General features: G+C 43.3%; 2 protein-coding genes and 1 non-coding gene across 4 annotated transcripts in view; 2 read left to right on the top strand and 1 right to left on the bottom strand.

Moving 5' to 3' along the window:
- Positions 1–5,680, bottom strand: part of LOC124033694 (dysbindin domain-containing protein 1-like) — a 40,926-nt gene extending 35,246 nt beyond the window's left edge. For both annotated transcript variants that reach the window (XM_046345880.1, XM_046345881.1), the window contains exon 1: positions 5,385–5,680. In XM_046345880.1, coding sequence (XP_046201836.1) covers positions 5,385–5,415 — 31 coding nt within the window. In that variant the 5' untranslated portion in view covers positions 5,416–5,680. The remainder of the gene's footprint in view (positions 1–5,384) is intronic.
- Positions 5,681–11,662: 5,982 nt separating this feature from the next.
- On the top strand, positions 11,663–11,735 carry trnav-cac. Its single transcript has one exon. It is a non-coding gene; the product is annotated as a tRNA-Val (tRNA).
- A 159-nt stretch (positions 11,736–11,894) lies between these two features.
- On the top strand, positions 11,895–20,780 carry LOC124033691 (dynein regulatory complex subunit 4-like). The gene is made up of 11 exons (XM_046345872.1): positions 11,895–12,046; positions 12,479–12,571; positions 15,549–15,746; positions 15,838–16,044; positions 16,189–16,243; positions 16,362–16,567; positions 16,916–17,083; positions 17,346–17,432; positions 19,035–19,244; positions 20,153–20,218; positions 20,411–20,780. The coding sequence occupies exons 1-11, from the start codon at positions 12,044–12,046 to the stop codon at positions 20,558–20,560; spliced, it is 1,443 nt and encodes a 480-aa protein (XP_046201828.1). The 5' UTR covers positions 11,895–12,043; the 3' UTR covers positions 20,561–20,780.
- Positions 20,781–21,480: the final 700 nt, after the last annotated feature.

The following is a 21,480-nucleotide window of genomic DNA, read 5'->3' as shown; positions in this document are numbered from 1 at the left end:
AGTCTCCACATTGACTCTGTATATAGTCTCCACATTGACTCTGTATATAGTCTCCACATTGACTCTGTATATAGTCTCCACATTGACTCTGTATATAGTCTCCACATTGACTCTGTATATAGTCTCCACATTGACTCTGTATATGAGTCTCTCCACATTGACTCTGTATATAGTCTCCACATTGACTCATCCACATTGACTCTGTATATAGTCTCCACATTGACTCTGTATATAGTCTCCACATTGACTCTGTATATAGTCTCCACATTGACTCTGTATATAGTCTCCACATTGACTCTGTATATAGTCTCCACATTGACTCTGTATATAGTCTCCACATTGACTCTGTATATAGTCTCCACATTGACTCTGTATATAGTCTATTGACTCTCTCCACATTGAGTCTCCACATTGACTCTGTATATAGTCTCCACATTGACTCTGTATATAGTCTCCACATTGACTCTGTATATAGTCTCCACATTGACTCTGTATATAGTCTCCACATTGACTCTGTATATAGTCTCCACATTGACTCTGTATATAGTCTCCACATTGACTCTGTATATAGTCTCCACATTGACTCTGTATATAGTCTCCACATTGACTCTGTATATAGCCTCCACATTGACTCTGTATATAGTCTCCACATTGTATATAGTCTCATTGACTATATAGTCTCCACATTGACTCTGTATATAGTCTCCACATTGACTCTGTCTCCACATTGACTCTGTATATAGTCTCCACATTGACTCTGACACATTGACTCTGTATATAGTCTCCACATTGACTCTGTATATAGTCTCCACATTGACTCTGTATATAGTCTCCACATTGACTCTGTATATAGTCTCCACATTGACTTGACTCATTGTATATAGTCTCACATTGACTCTGTATATAGTCTATTGACTCTGTATATAGTCTCCACATTGACTCTGTATATAGTCTCCACATTGACTCTGTATATAGTCTCCACATTGACTCTGTATATAGTCTCCACATTGACTCTGTATATAGTCTCCACATTGACTCTGTATATAGTCTCCACATTGACTCTGTATATAGTCTCCACATTGACTCTGTATATAGTCTCCACATTGAGTCTCATTGACTCTGTATATAGTCTCCACATTGACTCTGTATATAGTCTCCACATTGACTGTATATAGTCTCCACATTGACTCTGTATATAGTCTCCACATTGACTCTGTATATTGTCTCCACATTGACTCTGTATATAGTCTCCACATTGACTCTGTATATAGTCTCCACATTGACTCTGTATATAGCCTCGCTATTGTTATTTTAATGCTTTAATTACTATTATTCATTTTTTTTGTCATTTTTTAAAATGTATCTATTTTTTACTTAACAACTATTTTTCTTAAATCTGCATTGCTGGTTACTTACAAGGGCTTGTAAGTAAGCATTGCACTGTAAGGTCTACACCTGTTATATTCGGCTCATGTGACAAATACAATTTGATTTGATCTCCAAATTCCTCTGAGTCATGCGGCACATTGCCACCTCACTGACTCTGCAGCAACAAGCGTTAGCGCAGAACACAGCTGACAGGGAAGAGAGGGAGAGGGGATGTAGATAGGTGAGAAAGAAGAGAGGGAGAGCAGGATGAAGGTGTGGGTGAAAAGAGGAAAGAGATAGGTGAGAAAGAAGAGAGGGAGAGCAGGATGAAGGTGTGGGTGAAAAGAGGAAAGAGATAGGTGAGAAAGAAGAGAGGGAGAGCAGGATGAAGGTGTGGGTGAAAAGAGGAAAGAGATAGGTGAGAGGGAGAGAGGGAGAGCAGGATGAAGGTGTGGGTGAAAAGAGGAAAGAGATAGGTGAGAAAGAAGAGAGGGAGAGCAGGATGAAGGTGTGGGTGAAAAGAGGAAAGAGATAGGTGAGAGGGAGAGAGGGAGAGCAGGATGAAGGTGTGGGTGAAAAGAGGAAAGAGATAGGTGAGAGGGAGAGAGGGAGAGCAGGATGAAGGTGTGGGTGAAAAGAGGAAAGAGATAGGTGAGAGGGAGAGAGGGAGAGCGGGATGAAGGTGTGGGTGAAAAGAGGAAAGAGATAGGTGAGAAGAAGAGAGGGAGAGCAGGATGAAGGTGTGGGTGAGAAAGAGGAAAGAGAGCAGGATGAAGGTGTGGGTGAGAAAGAGAAGAGAGGAAGAGCGGGATGAAGGTGTAGGTGAAAAGAGGAAAGAGATAGATGGTGAAAAGAGAAGAGAGGGAGAGCGGGATGAAGGTGTGGGTGAAAAGAGGAAAGAGATAGGTGAGAGGGAGAGAGGGAGAGCAGGATGAAGGTGTGGGTGAAAAGAGGAAAGAGATAGGTGAGAAAGAAGAGAGGGAGAGCAGGATGAAGGTGTGGGTGAAAAGAGGAAAAGATAGGTGAGAAAGAAGAGAGGGAGAGCGGGATGAAGGTGTGGGTGAAAAGAGGAAAGAGATAGGTGAGAAAGAAGAGAGGGAAGAGCGGGATGAAGGTGTGGGTGAAAAGAGGAAAGAGATATGTGAGAAAGTAGCAGCAGGAGCGTTCTAGAGGTTAACATCCTAACTCCCTGCTGGGCTGCCCTCCCCAAGCCTCTGTTGGACATCATCATCATGTTGTCCCTCAGACTGCACAATCACTGTGGAAACATCCACGTCCTTAGGAATGGAGAAGAGCATCTTTGGCACAGATTGTGTGTGTGTGTGTGTGTGTGTCACACAGAGAAGGGTGTGGCATTTCAAAGGGTTGGCAAAGCAAGTCACAGACTAAACATGATGGATTCCCATTTCACCCTGGATACAAGGCTTGCTGTTGGCTATCGATTTATTTTTTTGCAGCGAGGGTCCAAACAAGCTGAGAGAATACAGCTCCACTTTCCCTTCTCTATAATGCGGTGGTGATACTATTTACCATTTGCTGCTTCATTCCCCATATCTGTTACCCCCCTCTGCCTGTCACTCTGCCTCATAGTCACACACAATTAATGTTTACATCAGTGGAGGCTGCTGAGGGGAGGATGGCTCACATTAATGGATGGAATGTAGCGAATGGAAGCCATGTCTTTGATGCATTTGATACCATTCCACTCCAGCCATCCTCCCCAATTAAGGTGCCACCAACCTCCTGTGGTTTACGCCTCATATCAATTGCCAAGTGTAGTCGTGTACATGCTTTACATGCATCAACACACACATAGTATTCAGTCAAAGTGTAGTAGGGATTTTCAAGGGGAATAAAAAAAGAAAAGCAGTCACACATGAAGTGAATCAAAATCAATCTGGTTTAACACAACTCCTCCAGAACAGAAGCAGAGGGCATATTCTAATCTCACAGCACCAATGTTCCGTCAAAACCCACTGAGAGGCTTGTAGGAAGTCACAGAATCAGCTTCTACGGGATCACAGTGTCACAGAATACGATGACAGTCCGTGTCCTCTGTCCGTGTACCTCCAGTCTGGAGTCAACCACTATCTACAGATATGAGAATAATCCATAACATTCTGTATCAGGTCTAGTGACCATCAACCCAGACACAAATGTGTGTCTGAAGTAGAACACTGGGAATCTTGTGTATTAGCCAGCATAAAAGGAAAACATAGAAATATGCTCAGCACTGTGTAAAATTAACTTTATTCATTTGAGATATTCCCATTACACAAAGGCACATCATAGTATGAAAGGCACATCACAATATGTAATGCCTTGCTTCCTTTATTTTGTAGGCCACCAAGTATTATAATACATGGCACATGTCAATGTTGATACTGTAAATATGTGTACTGTAAAGAATGCTCTAGAATGAGATGGATCTGCTAGGTATTGCGGTGGTAGGTGACATATGAGGAGACTCATTGGACACATTGACTAAACCAGCTACTGTACATATGTGGCTCTGGGGGACTGAGGTTGTATGTGTCTTTATCCTTAGTGGGTCAGACATACATCCTAGATGAATGAGTGTCAGTCCTACATGGTCTAGGGTAAATGTGTCAATGAGTCAGGTAGCTAGCCTAGCCACCTAACGTGCCCCCAACCTGAGACACTTTTCAAAAGAGAGGACTGTTAATCTGTTTCTCAATGCTCTGGAATGGCTTATTGTACAATCCTACTGATCATATGAAAGTAATAAACTTAACCTAGCCGTCTGCAGAGATCTCTGGTATAACCAAGCCATATCAAATGAGTAATTGGATGGGGTCTTATTCACTAGGACCGTCTCTAATAGGTCAGTCAACGTGATGAATGAGCTGACACTACCTCAGGCTCCTCTTGACCCAGTGTGTCCCACTGTAAATGCCTACTGACTGAGCACCATCCGTACACAGTATGTTTAATGGGACATGGTGAACACACCACCAGCCGACATTGAAAGGACTGGAGTTTGAAAGGCCGCTCTTTCAGGCTTCAGCTCACACTGCTCCTAGCAATCACGCAGGACTTCCTCTGAATCAGGTTCTCTCTCACACACACTGATTGCATTCACCACAATAGTTTAATCAAACTCAACATATCGGTTCAATGAAATCAATCTTCTTTCAACGGTAAAGGCAACAGGAAGTAAGTCTCTCCACGCCCTTCTCCCACCACACTGTTATTTCTCTCATCGAACATCCATCCTTTTTTCCTTTATCACAGATAACAATCCATCCTACAGGAAATGATGTTGCTATGATCCGTTTCATCAATGTCATTAAGGTATTGTGTCTAATTGATACCATACAAATCACATCTTGTTTACCACATCTTATTAACTACATTGTGTCAACACAGGGTACTGAACTAGCTCTACACACAACAACATCCTTCATATCTGAAAACAGCAACATGAACATGTGTTCATCTTCCTTCCGTTCCCAACCATGTCATTACATGTAACCATTCAACACATATTTCATCTGCATTTAGTCTAAACATGCTAAGAATAGTATGAATTCATTAACACTTTATATATTCTCCAATTCAGATCTGTAGAAACATCCACCACTATCTTATTTCCATCCTTAATGTTGGCTACTGTTTCCTCTACTCTACAGTATCATCTGCAGTCCACTGATGTGCACTGCAGGTGGGCTAATACATTAACAGAACCCACTGATAAGAGAATTAACTACAATACTATACAGTCAAAGCTGGCAGAGTACATGATTTAACTAACATAACCATCTAGGCTACTAGAGTATATGTCTGGGGTAAAACAGAGCACCTATTCTCAGAAACCAAGTCTGGGCTAAAAGAGGATTTAAATGTGACAATAGAGTGAAAGAGGCTGGTATGATAGACTACCATGAATAGACATAACATAACATAGAGTCAGTCTGGAAAGACATGGTGATGAACAGTCTAGTCTAGGCTGATGGATTCTATGCTAACAGTGAATAACGTAAAGCTGCACCTACCTGGGCTCCCTGCCCCTCCCTGTGCCTCCATGCAGCCGAGCCGAGAGTGCCGTGCTGTCTATCACAACAGCATGGGAGTGGGGGAGACAGACTGAGTGAGATGGAGGGAGAGAGAGAGGTATGCCAGCTCTCGTTCACCACAGCATCCGACTCCAGCTGCACTCCTTTTTTGTACTCCTCTATCGTTCTCTTCCTCACTGTCTGGTGCTTATCCCTGCTCAGTGCTCTCTCACACACTCACCAGCCTGCCCAATACAGATGTGAGAACACGCTGAGTTCACCGCTCTGCTGCCCTGCCTGCCTCACACACACAGAGAGAGAGAGAGAGAGAGAGAGAGAGAGAGAGAGAGAGAGAGAGAGAGAGAGAGAGAGAGAGAGAGAGAGAGAGAGAGAGAGAGAGAGAGAGAGAGAGAGAGAGAGAACACAGCAATGTTCTATAAGCACATTGTGAAAGAGCTCGGCGAATGCAGAATACAGAGAGATCTAGAGAGAGAGAGGGAGAAAAAGAGGGGGGATAGTGAGAAAATGAGAGAGAGCAGGATGGGCACACTGGCAGACTGCCCAGATTGAGATAGGGGGGGGGCTGTAGGAAGGGTGTTGGTGGGGCTTTGGATAAAGGGAAGGAGGGGAGAGTTGGATACACCACATGGGTGGTGGAGAAGTATCACAGTCACTATGAGTGTGAGTGTGTGTGTCTGTGTCTGTGTGTGCCAATGACTGCATATATGAATGGACAAAGTCACTGATCACATGACACCATGCAATCCTATGTGAAGACTCAATAGCCAAATGAAGTCAGTTAAGACGGCATATCATGGAGACATAACATGCACAGTTTGAGCTACTCCAGGAAGTGGAGCTACTCCAGCTTGCTCAGTGCTGTCCCCTCTAAATGGGCTCCTGAGTGGTGCAGCGGTCCGAGGCACTGCATCTCACTGCTAGAGGTGTCACTACAGACCCTGGTTTGAATCTAGGTTGTCTCACAACTGGCTGTGATTGGGTGGCACACAATTGGCCCAGCGTTGTCCGGGTTTGGCTGGTATAGGCCGTCATTGTAAATAAGCATTTGTTCCTAACCGACTTGCCTAGTTACATTTTTAAAAGGAGAAACTCAAGTTGAAGGCTGACTATGGTAGAGCAGGCCGCAATTAAATGATCCTTTTACCTTCTTCTCTGTGGGATTTTAAAGTAATTGGTTCAAGGACATACTGTACATCTGGTGTATTAAAGGCTATTGTTTATTATTTACACAAAGATTCCCATTTATCTGCAAACAATGCCTGCAGTTGGCCTTAAACATCTCTCATCAATGCAGTCGTTCTCCACTGATGTATGTGAATGTGCATACACCTTATTATTTAAACATCTTAACACAGAGTTTTAAGCCTTGTCCCACAGAAGCATGAAAAATAAGAAGATAAGCACAGGACAACAGTACTAAAAATGATTTACTCTAGTAGAGGGACGGGGCAGATAGAGAGATGGCATAATACCCATTTGCCTTTGGAAATGTGGATACAGATGTAAGATCTTAATTTGATCACCTTGTTGCAGGAAAACTTCCCTGCAATGTAGGAATTATATTTAAGGTTTGAATTATATTTATTATAATTATATTTAAGGTTTGAAAAGGCTTCTGAAGTTTGTAATTTACACTTTGAAATTTCAGACCTGATTTTCCCTTACGAAAACTGTATTAACCCCTACAAAAAGGCACATTTATTATAATCCACAGAATAATTCACATTTCTTTTTGTTGCAGGATTATTTTCCTGCTGTAGCTAACTGGCTCAAATTAATATTCTACCACAGTACATCACTATCTAACATACAGTAACTTTCAAAAGTTTGGACACACCTACTCGTTACTCATCCTATCTGGTTTGCGCTTAGTGGGACTATCATTGGTTTTTCAACAGGACAATGACCCAACACAGCTCCAGGCTGAGTAAGGGCTATTTGACCAAGAAGGTGAGTAATGGAGTGCTGCATCAGATGACCTGGTCTCCACAAATCACCCGAAGTCAAGCCAAATGTGATGGTCTGGGATGAATTGGACCGCAGAGTGAAGGAAAAGCAGCCAACAAGTGCTCATTATATGTGGGAACTCCTTCAAGACTGTTGGAAAAGCATTCCAGGTGAAGCTGGTTGAGAGAATGCCAAGATGTGCAAAGCTGTCATCAAGGCAAATGGTGGCTACTTTGAAAAATCTAAAATGTAACACTTTTTGGGTTACTGCATGATTCCATGTGTTATTTTATAGTTTCGATATCTTCACTACTATTCTACAATGTAGAAAATAGTAAAATTAAAGAACAATCCTTGTATGAGTAGGTGTGTCCAAACTTTTGACTGGTACTGTATGTGCAGGAGACAAAACAAGGATGGATGGACACACGAGTTTGGTCTGTGTGTAAGTGTCAAATCAAATCAAATCGTATTTGTCACATGCTTCGTAAAAAATGGTGTAGACTAACAGTGATATGCTTATTTCCCAACAGAAAAATATAACAATTCTAGAAAAATTATGGATTAAAAACTAGGAAAATAAGGAATAAATACACAATGAGTAACGATATCTTGGCTATATACACAGTATATCAGTACCAAGCCATTGTGCAGGGGTACGAGGTAATTGAGGTAGATACAGTATATACATATAGGTAAGGGTAAAGTTACTAGGCAACAGGATAAATAATAAGCAGTAGCAGCAGAGTATGTGAGTCAAAACCGTTAGTGCAAAAGGGTGTCAATGCAGATAGTTCAGATAGCCATTTAGGTAACCATTTTTTTCTTATGGTTTGGGGGTAGAAGCTTTTAAGAGAGAGAACAGTTTATGACTTGGGTGGCGGGTCTTTGACAATTTTTAGTGCCTTCCTCTGACACCGCCTGGTATACTGGCCCTGGATGGCAGGGAGTTCAGCCTCAGTGATGTACTGGACTATACGCACTACCCTTTGTAGCGCCCTGCGGTTGGATTCCAAGCAATTACCATACCAAGCGATGCAACCAGACAACATGCTCTCAATTGTGCTGTAGAACCTTTTGAGGATCTGAGGGTCAATGCCAAATATTTTCAGCCTCTTGAGGGTGCCTTCTTCACGACTGTGTTGGTGTGTGTGGACCACGTTAATTTCTTAGTGATGTGGACACCGAGGAACTTAAAGCTCTCAAACCGCTCTACTACAGCCCCGTCGATGTGGCTTAGGGTGTGCTCACCCCTCCATTTCCTGTAGTCCACAATCAGCTCCTTTGTCTTGCTGACGTTGAGGGAGAGGTTTTTCTCCTGGCACCAAACCACCAGGTCACTGACCTCCTCCCTACAGGCTTTTTCATCGTCTGTGATCAGGCCTACCACCACCATGTCATCAGCAAACTTAATAATTGTGTTGGAGTCGTGTGCGGCCACGCAGTTGTGGGTGAACAGGAAGTACAGGAGGGGTATAAGCACGCACCCCTGAGGGGCCCCGTGTTCAAGGTCAGTGTGGTAGATGTGTTGTTACCTACCCTCACTACCTGGGGGAGCACGTCAGAAAATCCAGGATCCAGTTGCAGAGGGAGGTGTTCAGTCCCAGGGTGCTGAGCTTAGTGATGAGTTTGGAGGGCACTATGATGTTGAATGGAATGAACAGCATTCTCACATAGATTGAAGTTGCCAGGGATAATATAATGGTGCCAGAGGAGATTGCTGATGTTTTTACGGGTGGCTCCTAACCAATTGTGCTATTTTGTGTGTTTTTTCACATTGTTTGTAACTTATTTTGTACATAATGTTTCTGCCACCGTTTCTTATGACCGAAAAGAGCTTCTAGATATCAGAATAGCAATTACTCACCTCGAACTGGACAAAGATTTTTTCTTTAACGCAGGTCTGGGTGCCTTGTGAGAATTTGTCGGTGAGTGGGTAATAGTGGTGGTATGTAATAGTGGTATATAGGTAGAGGGATAGTTGGTGGTGCAAATTTTTTCCTTTTCACCTCTTCCTTTTTATTTTTGTGTAAAAAATGTAATGCGATTGACCACACACAACACATGCACAAACTAAATGTGCGAATGCCATGACACGAAAGAAGAAGAAGAAGAAAGCGAGGTAGGTGAATGCAATGAGTAGCTTTAATGGTTCTATAGGAAGTATTCAAATAAAACGAGTTTGCTTCAAATGAAGATGTTTATAACAGATGACGCTATTGTCAGAGAGTTTTGCTTTTTAATGTTACCTATTATGGTTTGTAAGCGAATGGGTGATTAACTAGAACAAAAAAATACCATACTTTTGGGGATATTCACAAAATGTAATCCATAGAAGGGTCCTTTGGAGGAAGGATTGTTGACATATATTTGACAATTGTATTTTAAAGCATAATTGAGGAATAAATGATTGAAGTTGGAACATTTGTGACATTGGCTGCATTTACACAGGAAGCCCAAATTCTGATATTTTTTCCACTAATTGGTCTTTTGACATATCACATCAGATCTTGGTCTAATGTTGTTATCGTAGAATGTATGCACACATGACTGTAAGTCGCTTTGGATAAAAGCGTCTGCTAAATGGCATATATTATTATTATTATATATTATCTTTTCACATATCTTTAAGAGCTGATATGATTGGTTAAAATACCAATTACAGAAAAAAAGCATATTGGGATGCCTGTGTAACTGCAGTCATTTTGGCCTTACCCAGGCCTCCTTTAAGACCATAATGTTTCATCTGTAGGTCCTACAAAGCAAAATGCTAGTCATATGAAGCTTTACCACCCACTCTGTAATGAGTAGTATTTTGACTTCTATAAAAAAAATGTTTCAATTAATTGAGGAATATAGTCAAATAAAAACAAATATTGAAAATATAACATTTTATTTATGTCTGTCTGTAATAGAGCCCTTTTGTGGGGGGAAAACTGATTGGCTGGGCCTGGCTCCTCAATGGGTGGGACTGACTGCCAAGTGGGTGGGCCTATGAGTGATTTCCTTATATTTTTCTAAACATTTCCATTTTATTAATCGTTTTTCAACTTCTAACGGAAGGAAGATTAATCAGAGTCCAAATCTCATGTCATCATCAGGTCCCCCTTTCTCTTCCGCAGCAACAGGAGCAACGCCAGCTGCAGCAGACCCAGCAGCAGCAGGGGCTACCACAGCGCCACCTGCTGGCACGGAGGACACTTTAGAAACCAGAGTTCATGACTTCTTTTGCATTCAATTCATTGACAAGCTTGCCTAGGCGCTCATCTTCGGCCTCGATTCCTCGATTCCTACACTCCCCCAAATGGTCTTGGATGGGGGCTGGTGTTGCCACCGAGCACAGGCAGGAGGTAAGCGGACACGTAACGCATTTTTAAGTCTTAACAGACACGAAACGTCGGTCACGCTGAATTTTCCGGAAGAGAAAGAGCCCTTATGAACTGTAACTCACCAAAATCTTTGACATTGTTGCGTTTATATTTTTGTTTAGTATAATATACCTTCCTTTTACATGTATCATTGCACATCCTGCAAACCACCAGCAGAGGGCAATCATTTTGAATCCATTATCACATTTTCTCTGCTTACAAATTGGATCATAACTCTAAAAAGTAGCTGAGATCCCACCCTGGAACTTTGATACGCCCGACAATATATTGACACAAATGTTGTAGTTTCTATATTCACGATTATATATTTTCAATATTCAATCGATTAGATCAAAATTAGTACTCATAATTACTGAGATGAAACTTAATATGACACCAATTGTTGCTTTGCAGCACCTACACATTAAATATGATGGAGCCTTAAAGGAGGCCTGGGTAAAGCCAATATGTTACAAATATTCCAACATATTTCTCAACACACATTGCGAAGTCAAAGATATAGCTAAAGTTCAAACATTTGTCATGTTGATTAAAAATAGTGATATTTTAGCTCCCATCATCATGCCAATGAAAACCTAATCTGTTAGAATGATTTTAGTTAGAATTTACATTGAAAACTGAATTTACTATAGTCAATAGAATACCTTGAGAAGAAGAGGTGAAGCGAGAGAGTTAGCTATCTCTCGAAAAGATCTGTGCAAAATAAACCCAAAGCGTTGTTTGACTCGCATTATCAAGGCGGATAACATGAGCACGTCGTCATTATATACAGATTTCTGACATATTTCAATCAGTCCATATGGGTGAATCTCAAATTATATTTTATTGATTCCTCACCTCCTCTCTCCATGCCACTTTCTATATTAGATGAGAAGACAGGATGAACCATAAAAAAAGAATTGATCTGTAAGCAATACAACGGTTTCCGTAGTGTAGTGGTTATCACGTTCGCCTCACACGCGAAAGGTCCCCGGTTCGAAACCGGGCGGAAACATATATTTTTGTTCTAATGCATATCGGTACACAAAGTCTGTTTTCATTTCTTCGGCAAACATGACATTAAATGCTAATCTAAAACATAGTGAAAATGCAATCTTGAGAGATATTACAAAAGTGGCCAAACGAAAAGTTATGTTTACAGAGCAGTCTCGCGAGATATTCATCAACGTTGCCATGACGACACTTTGTTGTCGTTCGAGCTATCACAGATGGATGTGTTTAGCTAGGCAGCGTGCTAGCTGTTTACTTTTTCAAAGATAGTCCCCTTTCAGCTATATCTGTGCGTGGTAGCAGTATTTCAGAATGGTAAGTACGTGTATTGTCTTTTCAACAATATAATAAAGCGTTATAGTTTCACTGTAGTGTGGTAACGTTAGCGTTTAGCTAAGTAACGTTAGCTAGCTACTAGTACTGTAATGTTCATCTAGCTTCATGAATACATTATAGCTAGCTAACGTAAACGGACTAAACTCCACGCAATGGTAAAGGAAGTCTAGAATTAACTTCACCGCGGAGTGGAGCCGAGACCAGTCGGTGGTTTTATATGATTAAGTTATATTGAAAAAAGTATGTATTTCAGCAAACAAAGGCACGAAACCTCTAAGGAAAAACAAAGGTGGGCGTTTAATTTTTGAACTGGGCGAATCGATGTAACGTTAGCTAGCTAGGAGTTAAACCGCTACCTTTTATCTAGCTCGGTAGTTAGAAGTAACATTTTTAGATTGCGTTGCATTACAGCCACCCAAAAAGAAGGCCGCAGCCAAGTCTGCCAAAGGGAAGACGCCCACAGTAGTAGATGGCCTTTCCACGGAGGAGATGTCGAAGGAGCAGGTAGGTGTTATTTCATGCACCTCTACACATTAGCTACACTCTGATGCTCCATTACTAGGTCAGTGATAGCTAACTGTGCAAACATACACGGTGCAAACAAGTACTGCACTAGCTACTGAGCTGAACTATAGCAAATCAATATTATTTGTCACATGCGCCGAATACAACAGGTGTAGACCTTACAGTGAAACGCTTACTTACAAGCTCTTAACCAACAATGCAGTTTAAGAAAAAAAAGTAAGAGATAACAAACGATTAAAGAGCAGCAGTAAATAACAATAGCGGAGTTATATACAGAGGGTACCCGTACAGAGTCAATGTGCGGGAGCACCGGTGTCGAGGTAATTGAGGTAGTATGTACATGTAGGTAGAGTTATTAAAGTGACTATGCATAGATAATAACAGAGAGTAGCAGCAGCGTAGAGGGGGGGGCAATGCAAATAGTCTGGGTAGCCATTTGATTAGCTGTTCAGGGGTCTTATGGCTTGGGGGTAGAAGCTGTTTAGAAGCCTCTTGGACCTAGATTTGGTGCTCCAGTATCGCTTGCCGTGCGGTAGCAGTGAGAACAGTCTATGGCTAGGGTGGCTGGAGTCTGACAATTTTTAGGGCCTTCCTCTGACACCGGTGTAGAGGTCCTGGACGGCAGGAAGCTTGGCCCCGGTGATGTACTGGGCCATACGCACTACCCTCTGTAGTGCCTTGTGGTCGGAGGCTGAGCAGTTGCCATACCAGGCAGTGAAGCAACCTGTGGGGATGTTCTCGACGGTGCAGCTGTAAAATGTTTTGATGATCTGAGAACCCATGACATATCTTTTCAGTCTCCTGAGGTGGAATAGGTTTTGTCGTGCCCCCTTCGCGACTGTCGTGGTGTGCTTGGACCATGTTAATTTGTTAGTGATGTGGACGCCAAGGAACTTGAAGCTCTCAACCTACTCCACTAAAGCTTCGTCGATAAGAATGGGGGCGTGCTCAGTCCTCCTTTTCCTGTAGTCCACAATCATCTCCTTTGTCTTGATCACGTTGAGGGAGAGGTTGTGGCCTTGCACCACACTGTCAGGTCTCTGACCTCCTTCCTATAGGCTGTCTCATCATTGTCGGTGATCAGGCCTACAACTGTTGTCATCAGCAAACTTAATGATGGTGTTGGAGTCGTGCCTGGCCGTGCAGTCGTGAGTGAACAGGAAGTACAGGAGGGAACTGAGCACGCACCCCTGAGTGGCCCCTGTGTTGAGGATCAGTGTGGTGGATGTGTTGTTACCGACCCTTACCACCTGGGGGCGGCCCGTCAGGAAGTCCAGGATCCAGTTGCAGACTGAGGTGTTTAGTCCCAGGATCCTTAGCTTAGTGATGAACTTTGAGGGCACTATGGTGTTGAACGATGAGCTGTAGTCAATGAATAGCATTCTCACTTAGGTGTTCCTTTTGTTCAGGTGGGAAAGGACAGTGTGGAGTGCAATAGAGATTGCATGATCTGTGGATCAGTTGGTGCGGTTTGCAAATTGTAGTGGGTCTAGGGTTTCTGGGATGATGGTGTTGATGTGAGCCATGACCATCAATGCCTTTCATGACTACAGACGTGAGTGCTACAGGTTGGTAGTCATTTAGGCTAGTTACTTTAGTGTTCTTGGGCACAGGGATTATGGTGGTCTGCTTGAAACATGTTGGTATTACAGACTCCGACAGAGAGAGGTTGAAAATGTCAGTGAAGACACTTGCCAGTTAATCAGTGCATGCTCTTAGTACACGTCCTGGAAATCAGTCTGGCCCCTGCGGCCTTGTGTATGTTGACCTGTTTAAAGGTCTTACTCACATCAGCTGCGGAGAACGTGATCACACAGTCACCCGAAACAGCTGATGCTCTCATGCATGTTTCAGTGTTACTTGCCTCAAAGCGAGCATATAAGTGATTTAGATTGTCTGGTCGGCTTGTGTCACTGGGCAGTTCGCGGCTGTGCTTCCCTTTGTAGTCTGTAATAGTTTGCAAGCCCTGCCACATCCAAGTGTCGGAGCCGGTGTAGTACGATTTGATCTTAGACCTGTATTGACGCTTTGCCTGTTTGATGGTTCATCGGAGGGCATAGCGGGATTTCTTATAAGCTTCTGGGTTAGAGTCCCGCTCCTTGAAAGTGGCAGCTCTACCCTTTAGCTCAGTGTGAATGTTGCTTGTAATCCATGGCTTCTGGTTGGGGTATGTACGTACAGTCACTGTGGGGACGACATCCTCGATGCACTTATTGATAAAACCAGTGACTGATGTGGTGTACTCCTCAATGCCATCTGAAGAATCCTGGAACATATTCCAGCCTGTGCTAGCAAAACAGTCCTGTAGTTTAGCATCTGCTTCATTTGACCACTTTTTATAGACAGTCACTGGTGCTTCCTGCTTTAATTTTGGCTTGTAAGCAGGAATCAGGAGGATAGAGTTATAGCCAGATTTGCCAAATGGAGGGCGATGGAGAACTTTATACGCGTTTCTGTGTGTGGAGTAATGGTGGTCTAGAATTTTGTTCCCTCTGGTTGCACATTTAACATGCTGATGGAAATGAGGTAAAAATGATTTAAGTTTCCCTGCATTAAAGTCCCCGGGCCACTAGGAGTGCCGCCTGTGGATCAGCATTTTCCTGTTTGCTTATGGCGGAATACAGGTCATTGAGTCCGGTTTTAGTGCCAGCATTGGTCTGTGATGGTATGTAGACAGCTACGAAAAATACAGATGAAAACTCTCTAGGTAGATAGTGTGGTCTACAGCTTATCATTAGAAACTCTACCTCAGGCGAGCAAAACCTTGAGACTTCCTTAGATATCGTGCACCAGCTATTGTTTACATATATGCATAGGCCCCCACCCCGCGTCTTACAGAGGCTGCTGTTCTGTCCTGTCGATAGTGTATCAAATAAACCATTTGCTTGATAATCCATGGGTTATGCTGCATAGCATATATTTATCTGAATCTACATGATGATGCTCTCTGTGTCAGTTGGAGGAGCACATTGTGCGGCTGCGGGAGGAGCTGGACAGGGAGAGGGAGGAGAGGAACTACTTCCAGCTGGAGAGGGACAAGATCCACACCTTCTGGGAGATCACCAAGAGACACCTGGACGAGAGGAAGGCAGACCTGAGGAACAGAGACCGGGAGATGGAAGAGGCTGAGGAGCGCCACCAAGTAGAGATCAAGGTATAACACATACAGTAGCAGACACACAAACAGTGTTTAACCACATTATAATAGTTATCAGGGTCCTCACTGTTACTGTTCTGTTCCTCAGGTGTACAAGCAGAAAGTGAAGCATCTACTGTATGAGCACCAGAACAGCATCTCAGAGCTGAAGGGAGAGGGCGTGGTCTCTAACAAGCTGATGCAGAAAGAGCACGCCGAGCTGGAGAACGAGCTCTGCAAGGGCATGCGTACCCTCAAAGTGGACATTAAGGAGCAGGAGCTCTCCAACGAGAACCTCATCAAGGGCCTCAAACTGGTGCATGGCGTCCTCGCTCTCTCTGTCAATATGAGCTTCTCACCACCCAGATCAATGTTCTGCCTTTTTATCACATTTGCTTTCCTCACACGTCTATGGTGACATTGCATTGATTGTCAATTCTTTCAATTTCTGTTTCAACAGAAAAACGACCAGGAAATTACCAAAACGAGAAATGACTTTGAGAGACAAGTGCGAGGTGATTATGCCTGTGCCTGTGTTGCCGTTAAACTGTACTCACATGCGTACATATACCCAAAATATGAACCATAGCCATCTCTCTCTGTCTATTGCCATTTGACTGACCTGCTGAGTAGAAATTGAGGCCAAGTATGAGAAGAAGATGCAGATGCTGCGTCAGGAGCAGGACCTGAGGAGGAAGACCGAGATCCACGAGATCGAGGAGAGGAAGAACAGCCAGATCAACACGCTGATGAAGAACCACGAGAAGGCTTTCAGCGACATCAAGAACTACTACAATGACATCACCCTCAACAACCTGGCCCTCATCAACTCACTCAAGGTTAGCAATACTACAACAATATCAGCTAATGACCAAGGTATTTGTTCTGCTCAATAACAATAACCTAGGCCCAATCAACTGACTGAGGATTAAAAATTCCTCAACGTATAGTATCGTCAAACCTAACCTAGGCCTCATCAACTCACTTGTGTATTACAAGACGATGACATAGAGGTGTATGATTGCTGATAGGTCCTGATCTTTAGCATAAGGGTTCACTGTGTGGTGTCCCTGACTGACAGTGGCCAGGGTTTAGAGCCCTGGAGGGCAAACTGTTTGTTACACTGACACATCAATCCAATACAAGCTAGTAACCAGTTGTTTACATGGCCTGTGTGTGTCTGTCAGGAACAAATGGAGGAGATGAAGAGGAAGGAGGAGCGCCTGGAGAAGGACATGGCAGAGGTGCTGCTGCAGAACAAGCGCCTGACGGAGCCCCTGCAGAGGGCCAAGGAGGAGGTGACCGAGCTGCAGAAACAACTGGCCAACTACGAGAAAGACAAGACCTCACTGGCGGTGGGTTACACACACACAAACACAGAATAGAATACTTGATATCTGGTTATATGGTAATTATACAGAAGATTTATAGCAAAAAGCAACAATGAAGCAGTATGACAGATGTGCATAAAAAATATTCATATAGCAACATGAAAAAGTACAATTCTCTCAAATGTTCTATGATGAATGGTTTGTGTTGGGTGTATCTGAGAGTGAATAGAAATGTAGTAGGGTACTTGGTAAAAGTAAACAGGAGTGATGGTCCCTGTCTTGACAGGGGGCCAAAGCACATCTGAAGGTCGCAGACAAGGAGATGAAAGACCTGAAGTGGGAACACGAAGTGCTGGAACAGAGGTTTAGTAAGGTGAGAAGCTACAATTACACACACACACACACATTGGTTTGTTATGACAAAGGCTTTTGTCCTCACATGTTGCATAAATTGTTGTCACTTGATTGAATCAAACCAAATGTTATTTGTCACATGCGCCGAATACAACACCTGACAGTGAAATGCTTACTTAGGAGCCCCTAACCAACAATGATTTAAGAAGTTAAGAAAGTAGAAAATAAAAGTAACAAATAGTTAAACAGCAGCAGTAAAATAACAAGCGAGACTATATACAGGGGGGTACCGGTACAGAGTTAATGTGTGGGAGCACCGGTTAGTTGAGGTAAATGAGGTAATATGTACATGTAGGTTAAAGTGACTGAGTTAAAGAGTTAAAGTGACTATGCATAGATAATAAGTAGAGAGTAGTAGCAGCATAAAAGAGGGGTCTGATTAGCTGTTCAGTAGTCTTATGGCTTGGGGGTAGAAGCTGTTAAGAAGCCTCTTGGACCTCAACTTGGCGCTCTGGTACTACTTGTCGTGCGGTAGCAGAGAGAACAGTCTATGACTAAGGTAGCTGGTCTTTGACCATTTTTAGGTCCTTCCTCTGACACTGCCTGGTATAGAGGTCCTGGATGGCAGGAAGCTTGGTCCCAGTGATGTACTGGGCCTTACGCACTACCATCTGTAGTGCCTCGCGGTCGGAGGCCGAGCAGTTGCCGTACCAGGCAGTGATGCTCTCGATGGTGCAGATGTAGAACCTTTTGAGGATCTGAGGACCCATGTCAAACAGAGTGTTTAGCCTTTTCAAATTTGGGACAGAGAAGAATCTGAGAAACTCTCATGAACACAGTGCCAGTTATTAAGCATTAGAACTGAAAAGGCGTCTACACTGAAATCTGTGTTCCAATCTAATAAAAAAATGAGTTTTTGGACCATTGTTTCCTTTGAGGTGATTACAGAGGAGTTCAAGGATGAGTCCTTCTGCCCTTTTACCCTGTGTATGGGTCTTTTTATGAGACCACAGCACAAACTAACGACACAGACTGTTTATTAGGTTGACTAAAAACCTCCTAGTAACTGGACACTTTTCACCCATACAATGGCTACTATTCAAATCAAATCAAATGTATTTATATAGCCCTTCGTACATCAGCTGATATCTCAAAGTGCTGTACAGAAACCCAGCCTAAAACCCCAAACAGCAAGCAATGCAGGTGTAGAAGCACGGTGGCTAGGAAAAACTCCCTAGAAAGGCCAAAACCTAGGAAGAAACCTAGAGAGGAACCAGGCTATGTGGGGTGGCCAGTCCTCTTCTGGCTGTGCCGGGTGGAGATTATAACAGAACATGGCCAAGATGTTCAAATGTTCATAAATGACCAGCATGGTCCAATAATAATAAGGCAGAACAGTTGAAACTGGAGCAGCAGCACAGTCAGGTGGACTGGGGACAGCAAGGAGTCATCATGTCAGGTAGTCCTGGGGCATGGTCCTAGGACATTCCCTCTGTTATGCACTCACACACCCAAAAAATGGAACAACATTGAATCAAATGTAATTCTAAAATTGATCCATGCTTAACTGATCTGTGTTTCTAACTGAGCTTGAGCCAATCCTTTTGTCTGTGTGGTGCAGGTCCAGGTGGAGCGTGATGACCTGTATAAGAAGTTCACCCAGGCCATCCAGGAGGTGCAGCAGAAGAGTGGCTTTAAGAACCTCCTGTTGGAGAGGAAACTGGGGGCTCTGACCAACACCCTGGAGAAGAAGGAGGCTCAGCTCAACGAGGTGCTGTCTGCCTCCAACTTGGACCACACCGCCCTCGGCGTGGTCACACGCAAACTGGAGGTATGCTACCCTCCCTGGGATACCTAACCCTAACCCTAGCTTCATGTCCACATCCTGGTTCAGCCCAAACTCAACCACAACCCTAACCCTAGCTTCATGACCACATCCTGGTTCAGCCCTAACTCTCAACCCTAACCCTAGCTTCATGACCACATCCTGGTTCAGCCCTAACTCTCAACCACAACCTTAACCCTAGCTTCATGTCCACATCCTGGTTCAGCCCAAACTCTCAACCACAACCCTAACCCTAGCTTCATGACCACGTCCTGGTTCAGCCCTAACTCTCAACCACAACCCTAACCCTAGCTTCATGACCATGTCCTGGTTCAGCCCTAACTCTCAACCACAACCCTAACCCTAGCTTCATGACCACATCCTGGTTCAGCCCTAACTCTCAACCACAACCCTAGCTTCATGACCACATCCTGGTTCAGCCCTAACTCTCAACCACAACCCTAACCCTAGCTTCATGCCCACATCCTGGTTCAGCCCTGACCACAACCTGAACCCTAACCACCCTGACTACACAGCTCCATCATACCAAAGAAGCTACACTAGTACCCTACTCTCTTGTGTTGAGCTAACAGTAGAGTTGTGAAAACAACTAGCACCATACCTCATCAGACCTGCTTTGTGGTGCATACTGGATACAAGCCAAGTTGTCATTCAAGATTAAAACAGAGAGGTGTTCTTAACAGAAAAATGTGATCTTCGTTCCATCGTGCGACTATGTTTGCTGTTGCTAAGTCCTTGCTATCAGGTTTCTCTACTCTACAGTCCTAGAAGCTGATTATCAAGTGGCTTCAACCACATCAAATTGCAAACCTTGCCTGTGAGTGTAGTTACTGGAGGAAGCGTACAGTAGACTATTCTGCAGCCAAACAACTCTATTTGTTTTTTCCTTGCAGGAAGTTTTGGACTCCAAGAACATTGCGATCAAAGACTTGCAGTATGAGTTGGCGCGGGTTTGTAAGGTGAGGATGTTGGCTGAATACAATGCCTTTTGTGTCTGAACATTAAGCGGAAAACAACAGTATAACTCTGTAATAGAATAACTAACCAATCCAAAATCAATACATTCTCATCTTTATAGGCAAAAGTGATAATAGCGTCTGTCAATATAATGTTACTCAATAAAAATGTTAACATCTCTGTCTGATGGGCAGGCCCATAATGACCTGCTGAGAACCTATGAGGCCAAGCTGCAGGCCTTTGGGATCCCTATGGAGGAGCTGGGCTTCAAGCCCCTAGAGAGCAGTGTGGCTGGACACTCCCTGGGCCAGGGCCCTGCAGGCCTGGTGTCTGTCCCCACATGAGAGGCTCCCAGGCTGGGCTCAGAGACACAAATACTCCCCTGACCCACACTGACTATCACTTACTGCAGTGCTAATGTGACTCTGTCTATCTCACTCTCTCTTTATTGTAACGTTTGATAGAAATACTACTGAAGATCAACAGCAACTCTCTGTTTGCGAAGGGGAACTTGTCTTTTTCCAATACACTGTAAACATTTCCAAATAAACACTTTAAAAAATATATCTCAGCTGCTGTATGTGTATACACTCACACATGGTGAAGAAACAACAATATGTATGTTTTTATGCCGAGATGAGATCCATGTTTGTTTGTTCAGTCATCTCACTAAATGTGAAGGGCGGGCAAAAACCTGCAACATAGACACCAGGGTAGATCAGCATATCATCAGGACTATCAAATCCCAACTCAAACAGTATTTCCGGAGTCTCACTGCCAACAAAGTTATTTTTCTGAGCAGCCTGCTATAGAGAGCAATAGTAATGGCGTCTTTTTGTAGGCACTAATTCTCAAGTAAGAAAGTTAAATCAAGCTACTTTTTAAGCTCAAACTCTGGTGATCCTTCTACATTTTTGGAAAACAGTAAATGGACTAAAGTGCACAAATTCCTCTTCCTTTGCTTTGGAGGTGTTCAGAACAGAGTTATGGGTAGAGAACTTGTTTTACACTAAGAAAGCTTTGTTGTAGAGCATTTAACACAAAATCTGGGGAGGGGCCAGCTGACTAATACTGCATCATCTGCATACAAATGGCTGAGAGAGCTTCCTACTGCCTGAGCTATGTTGTTGTAATGAATTTCCTCCTCTTCCGAAGAGGAGAGGCGAAACGGATCAGAGGACCAATACGCGGCGTGGTAAGTGTCCATGGTTCTTTTTAATACGTTAAGGTACACATGAACAACTGACTACAAAAAAACAAGAAA

Source organism: Oncorhynchus gorbuscha, linkage group LG04 (assembly GCF_021184085.1).
Source record: "Oncorhynchus gorbuscha isolate QuinsamMale2020 ecotype Even-year linkage group LG04, OgorEven_v1.0, whole genome shotgun sequence".
In the NCBI taxonomy this organism is placed as follows: Eukaryota; Metazoa; Chordata; class Actinopteri; order Salmoniformes; family Salmonidae; genus Oncorhynchus; species Oncorhynchus gorbuscha.
Note: the sequence above shows the minus strand (reverse complement) of the source record. Positions and strands in the feature narration are given on the sequence as shown.

Coding starts and splice junctions, on each gene's coding strand:
- LOC124033691 (XM_046345872.1), top strand. Junction 12,572..15,548: donor AGGAGATGTCGAAGGAGCAG/GTAGGTGTTATT, acceptor TCTCTGTGTCAG/TTGGAGGAGCACATTGTGCG. Junction 17,084..17,345: donor AAGACAAGACCTCACTGGCG/GTGGGTTACACA, acceptor CTGTCTTGACAG/GGGGCCAAAGCACATCTGAA.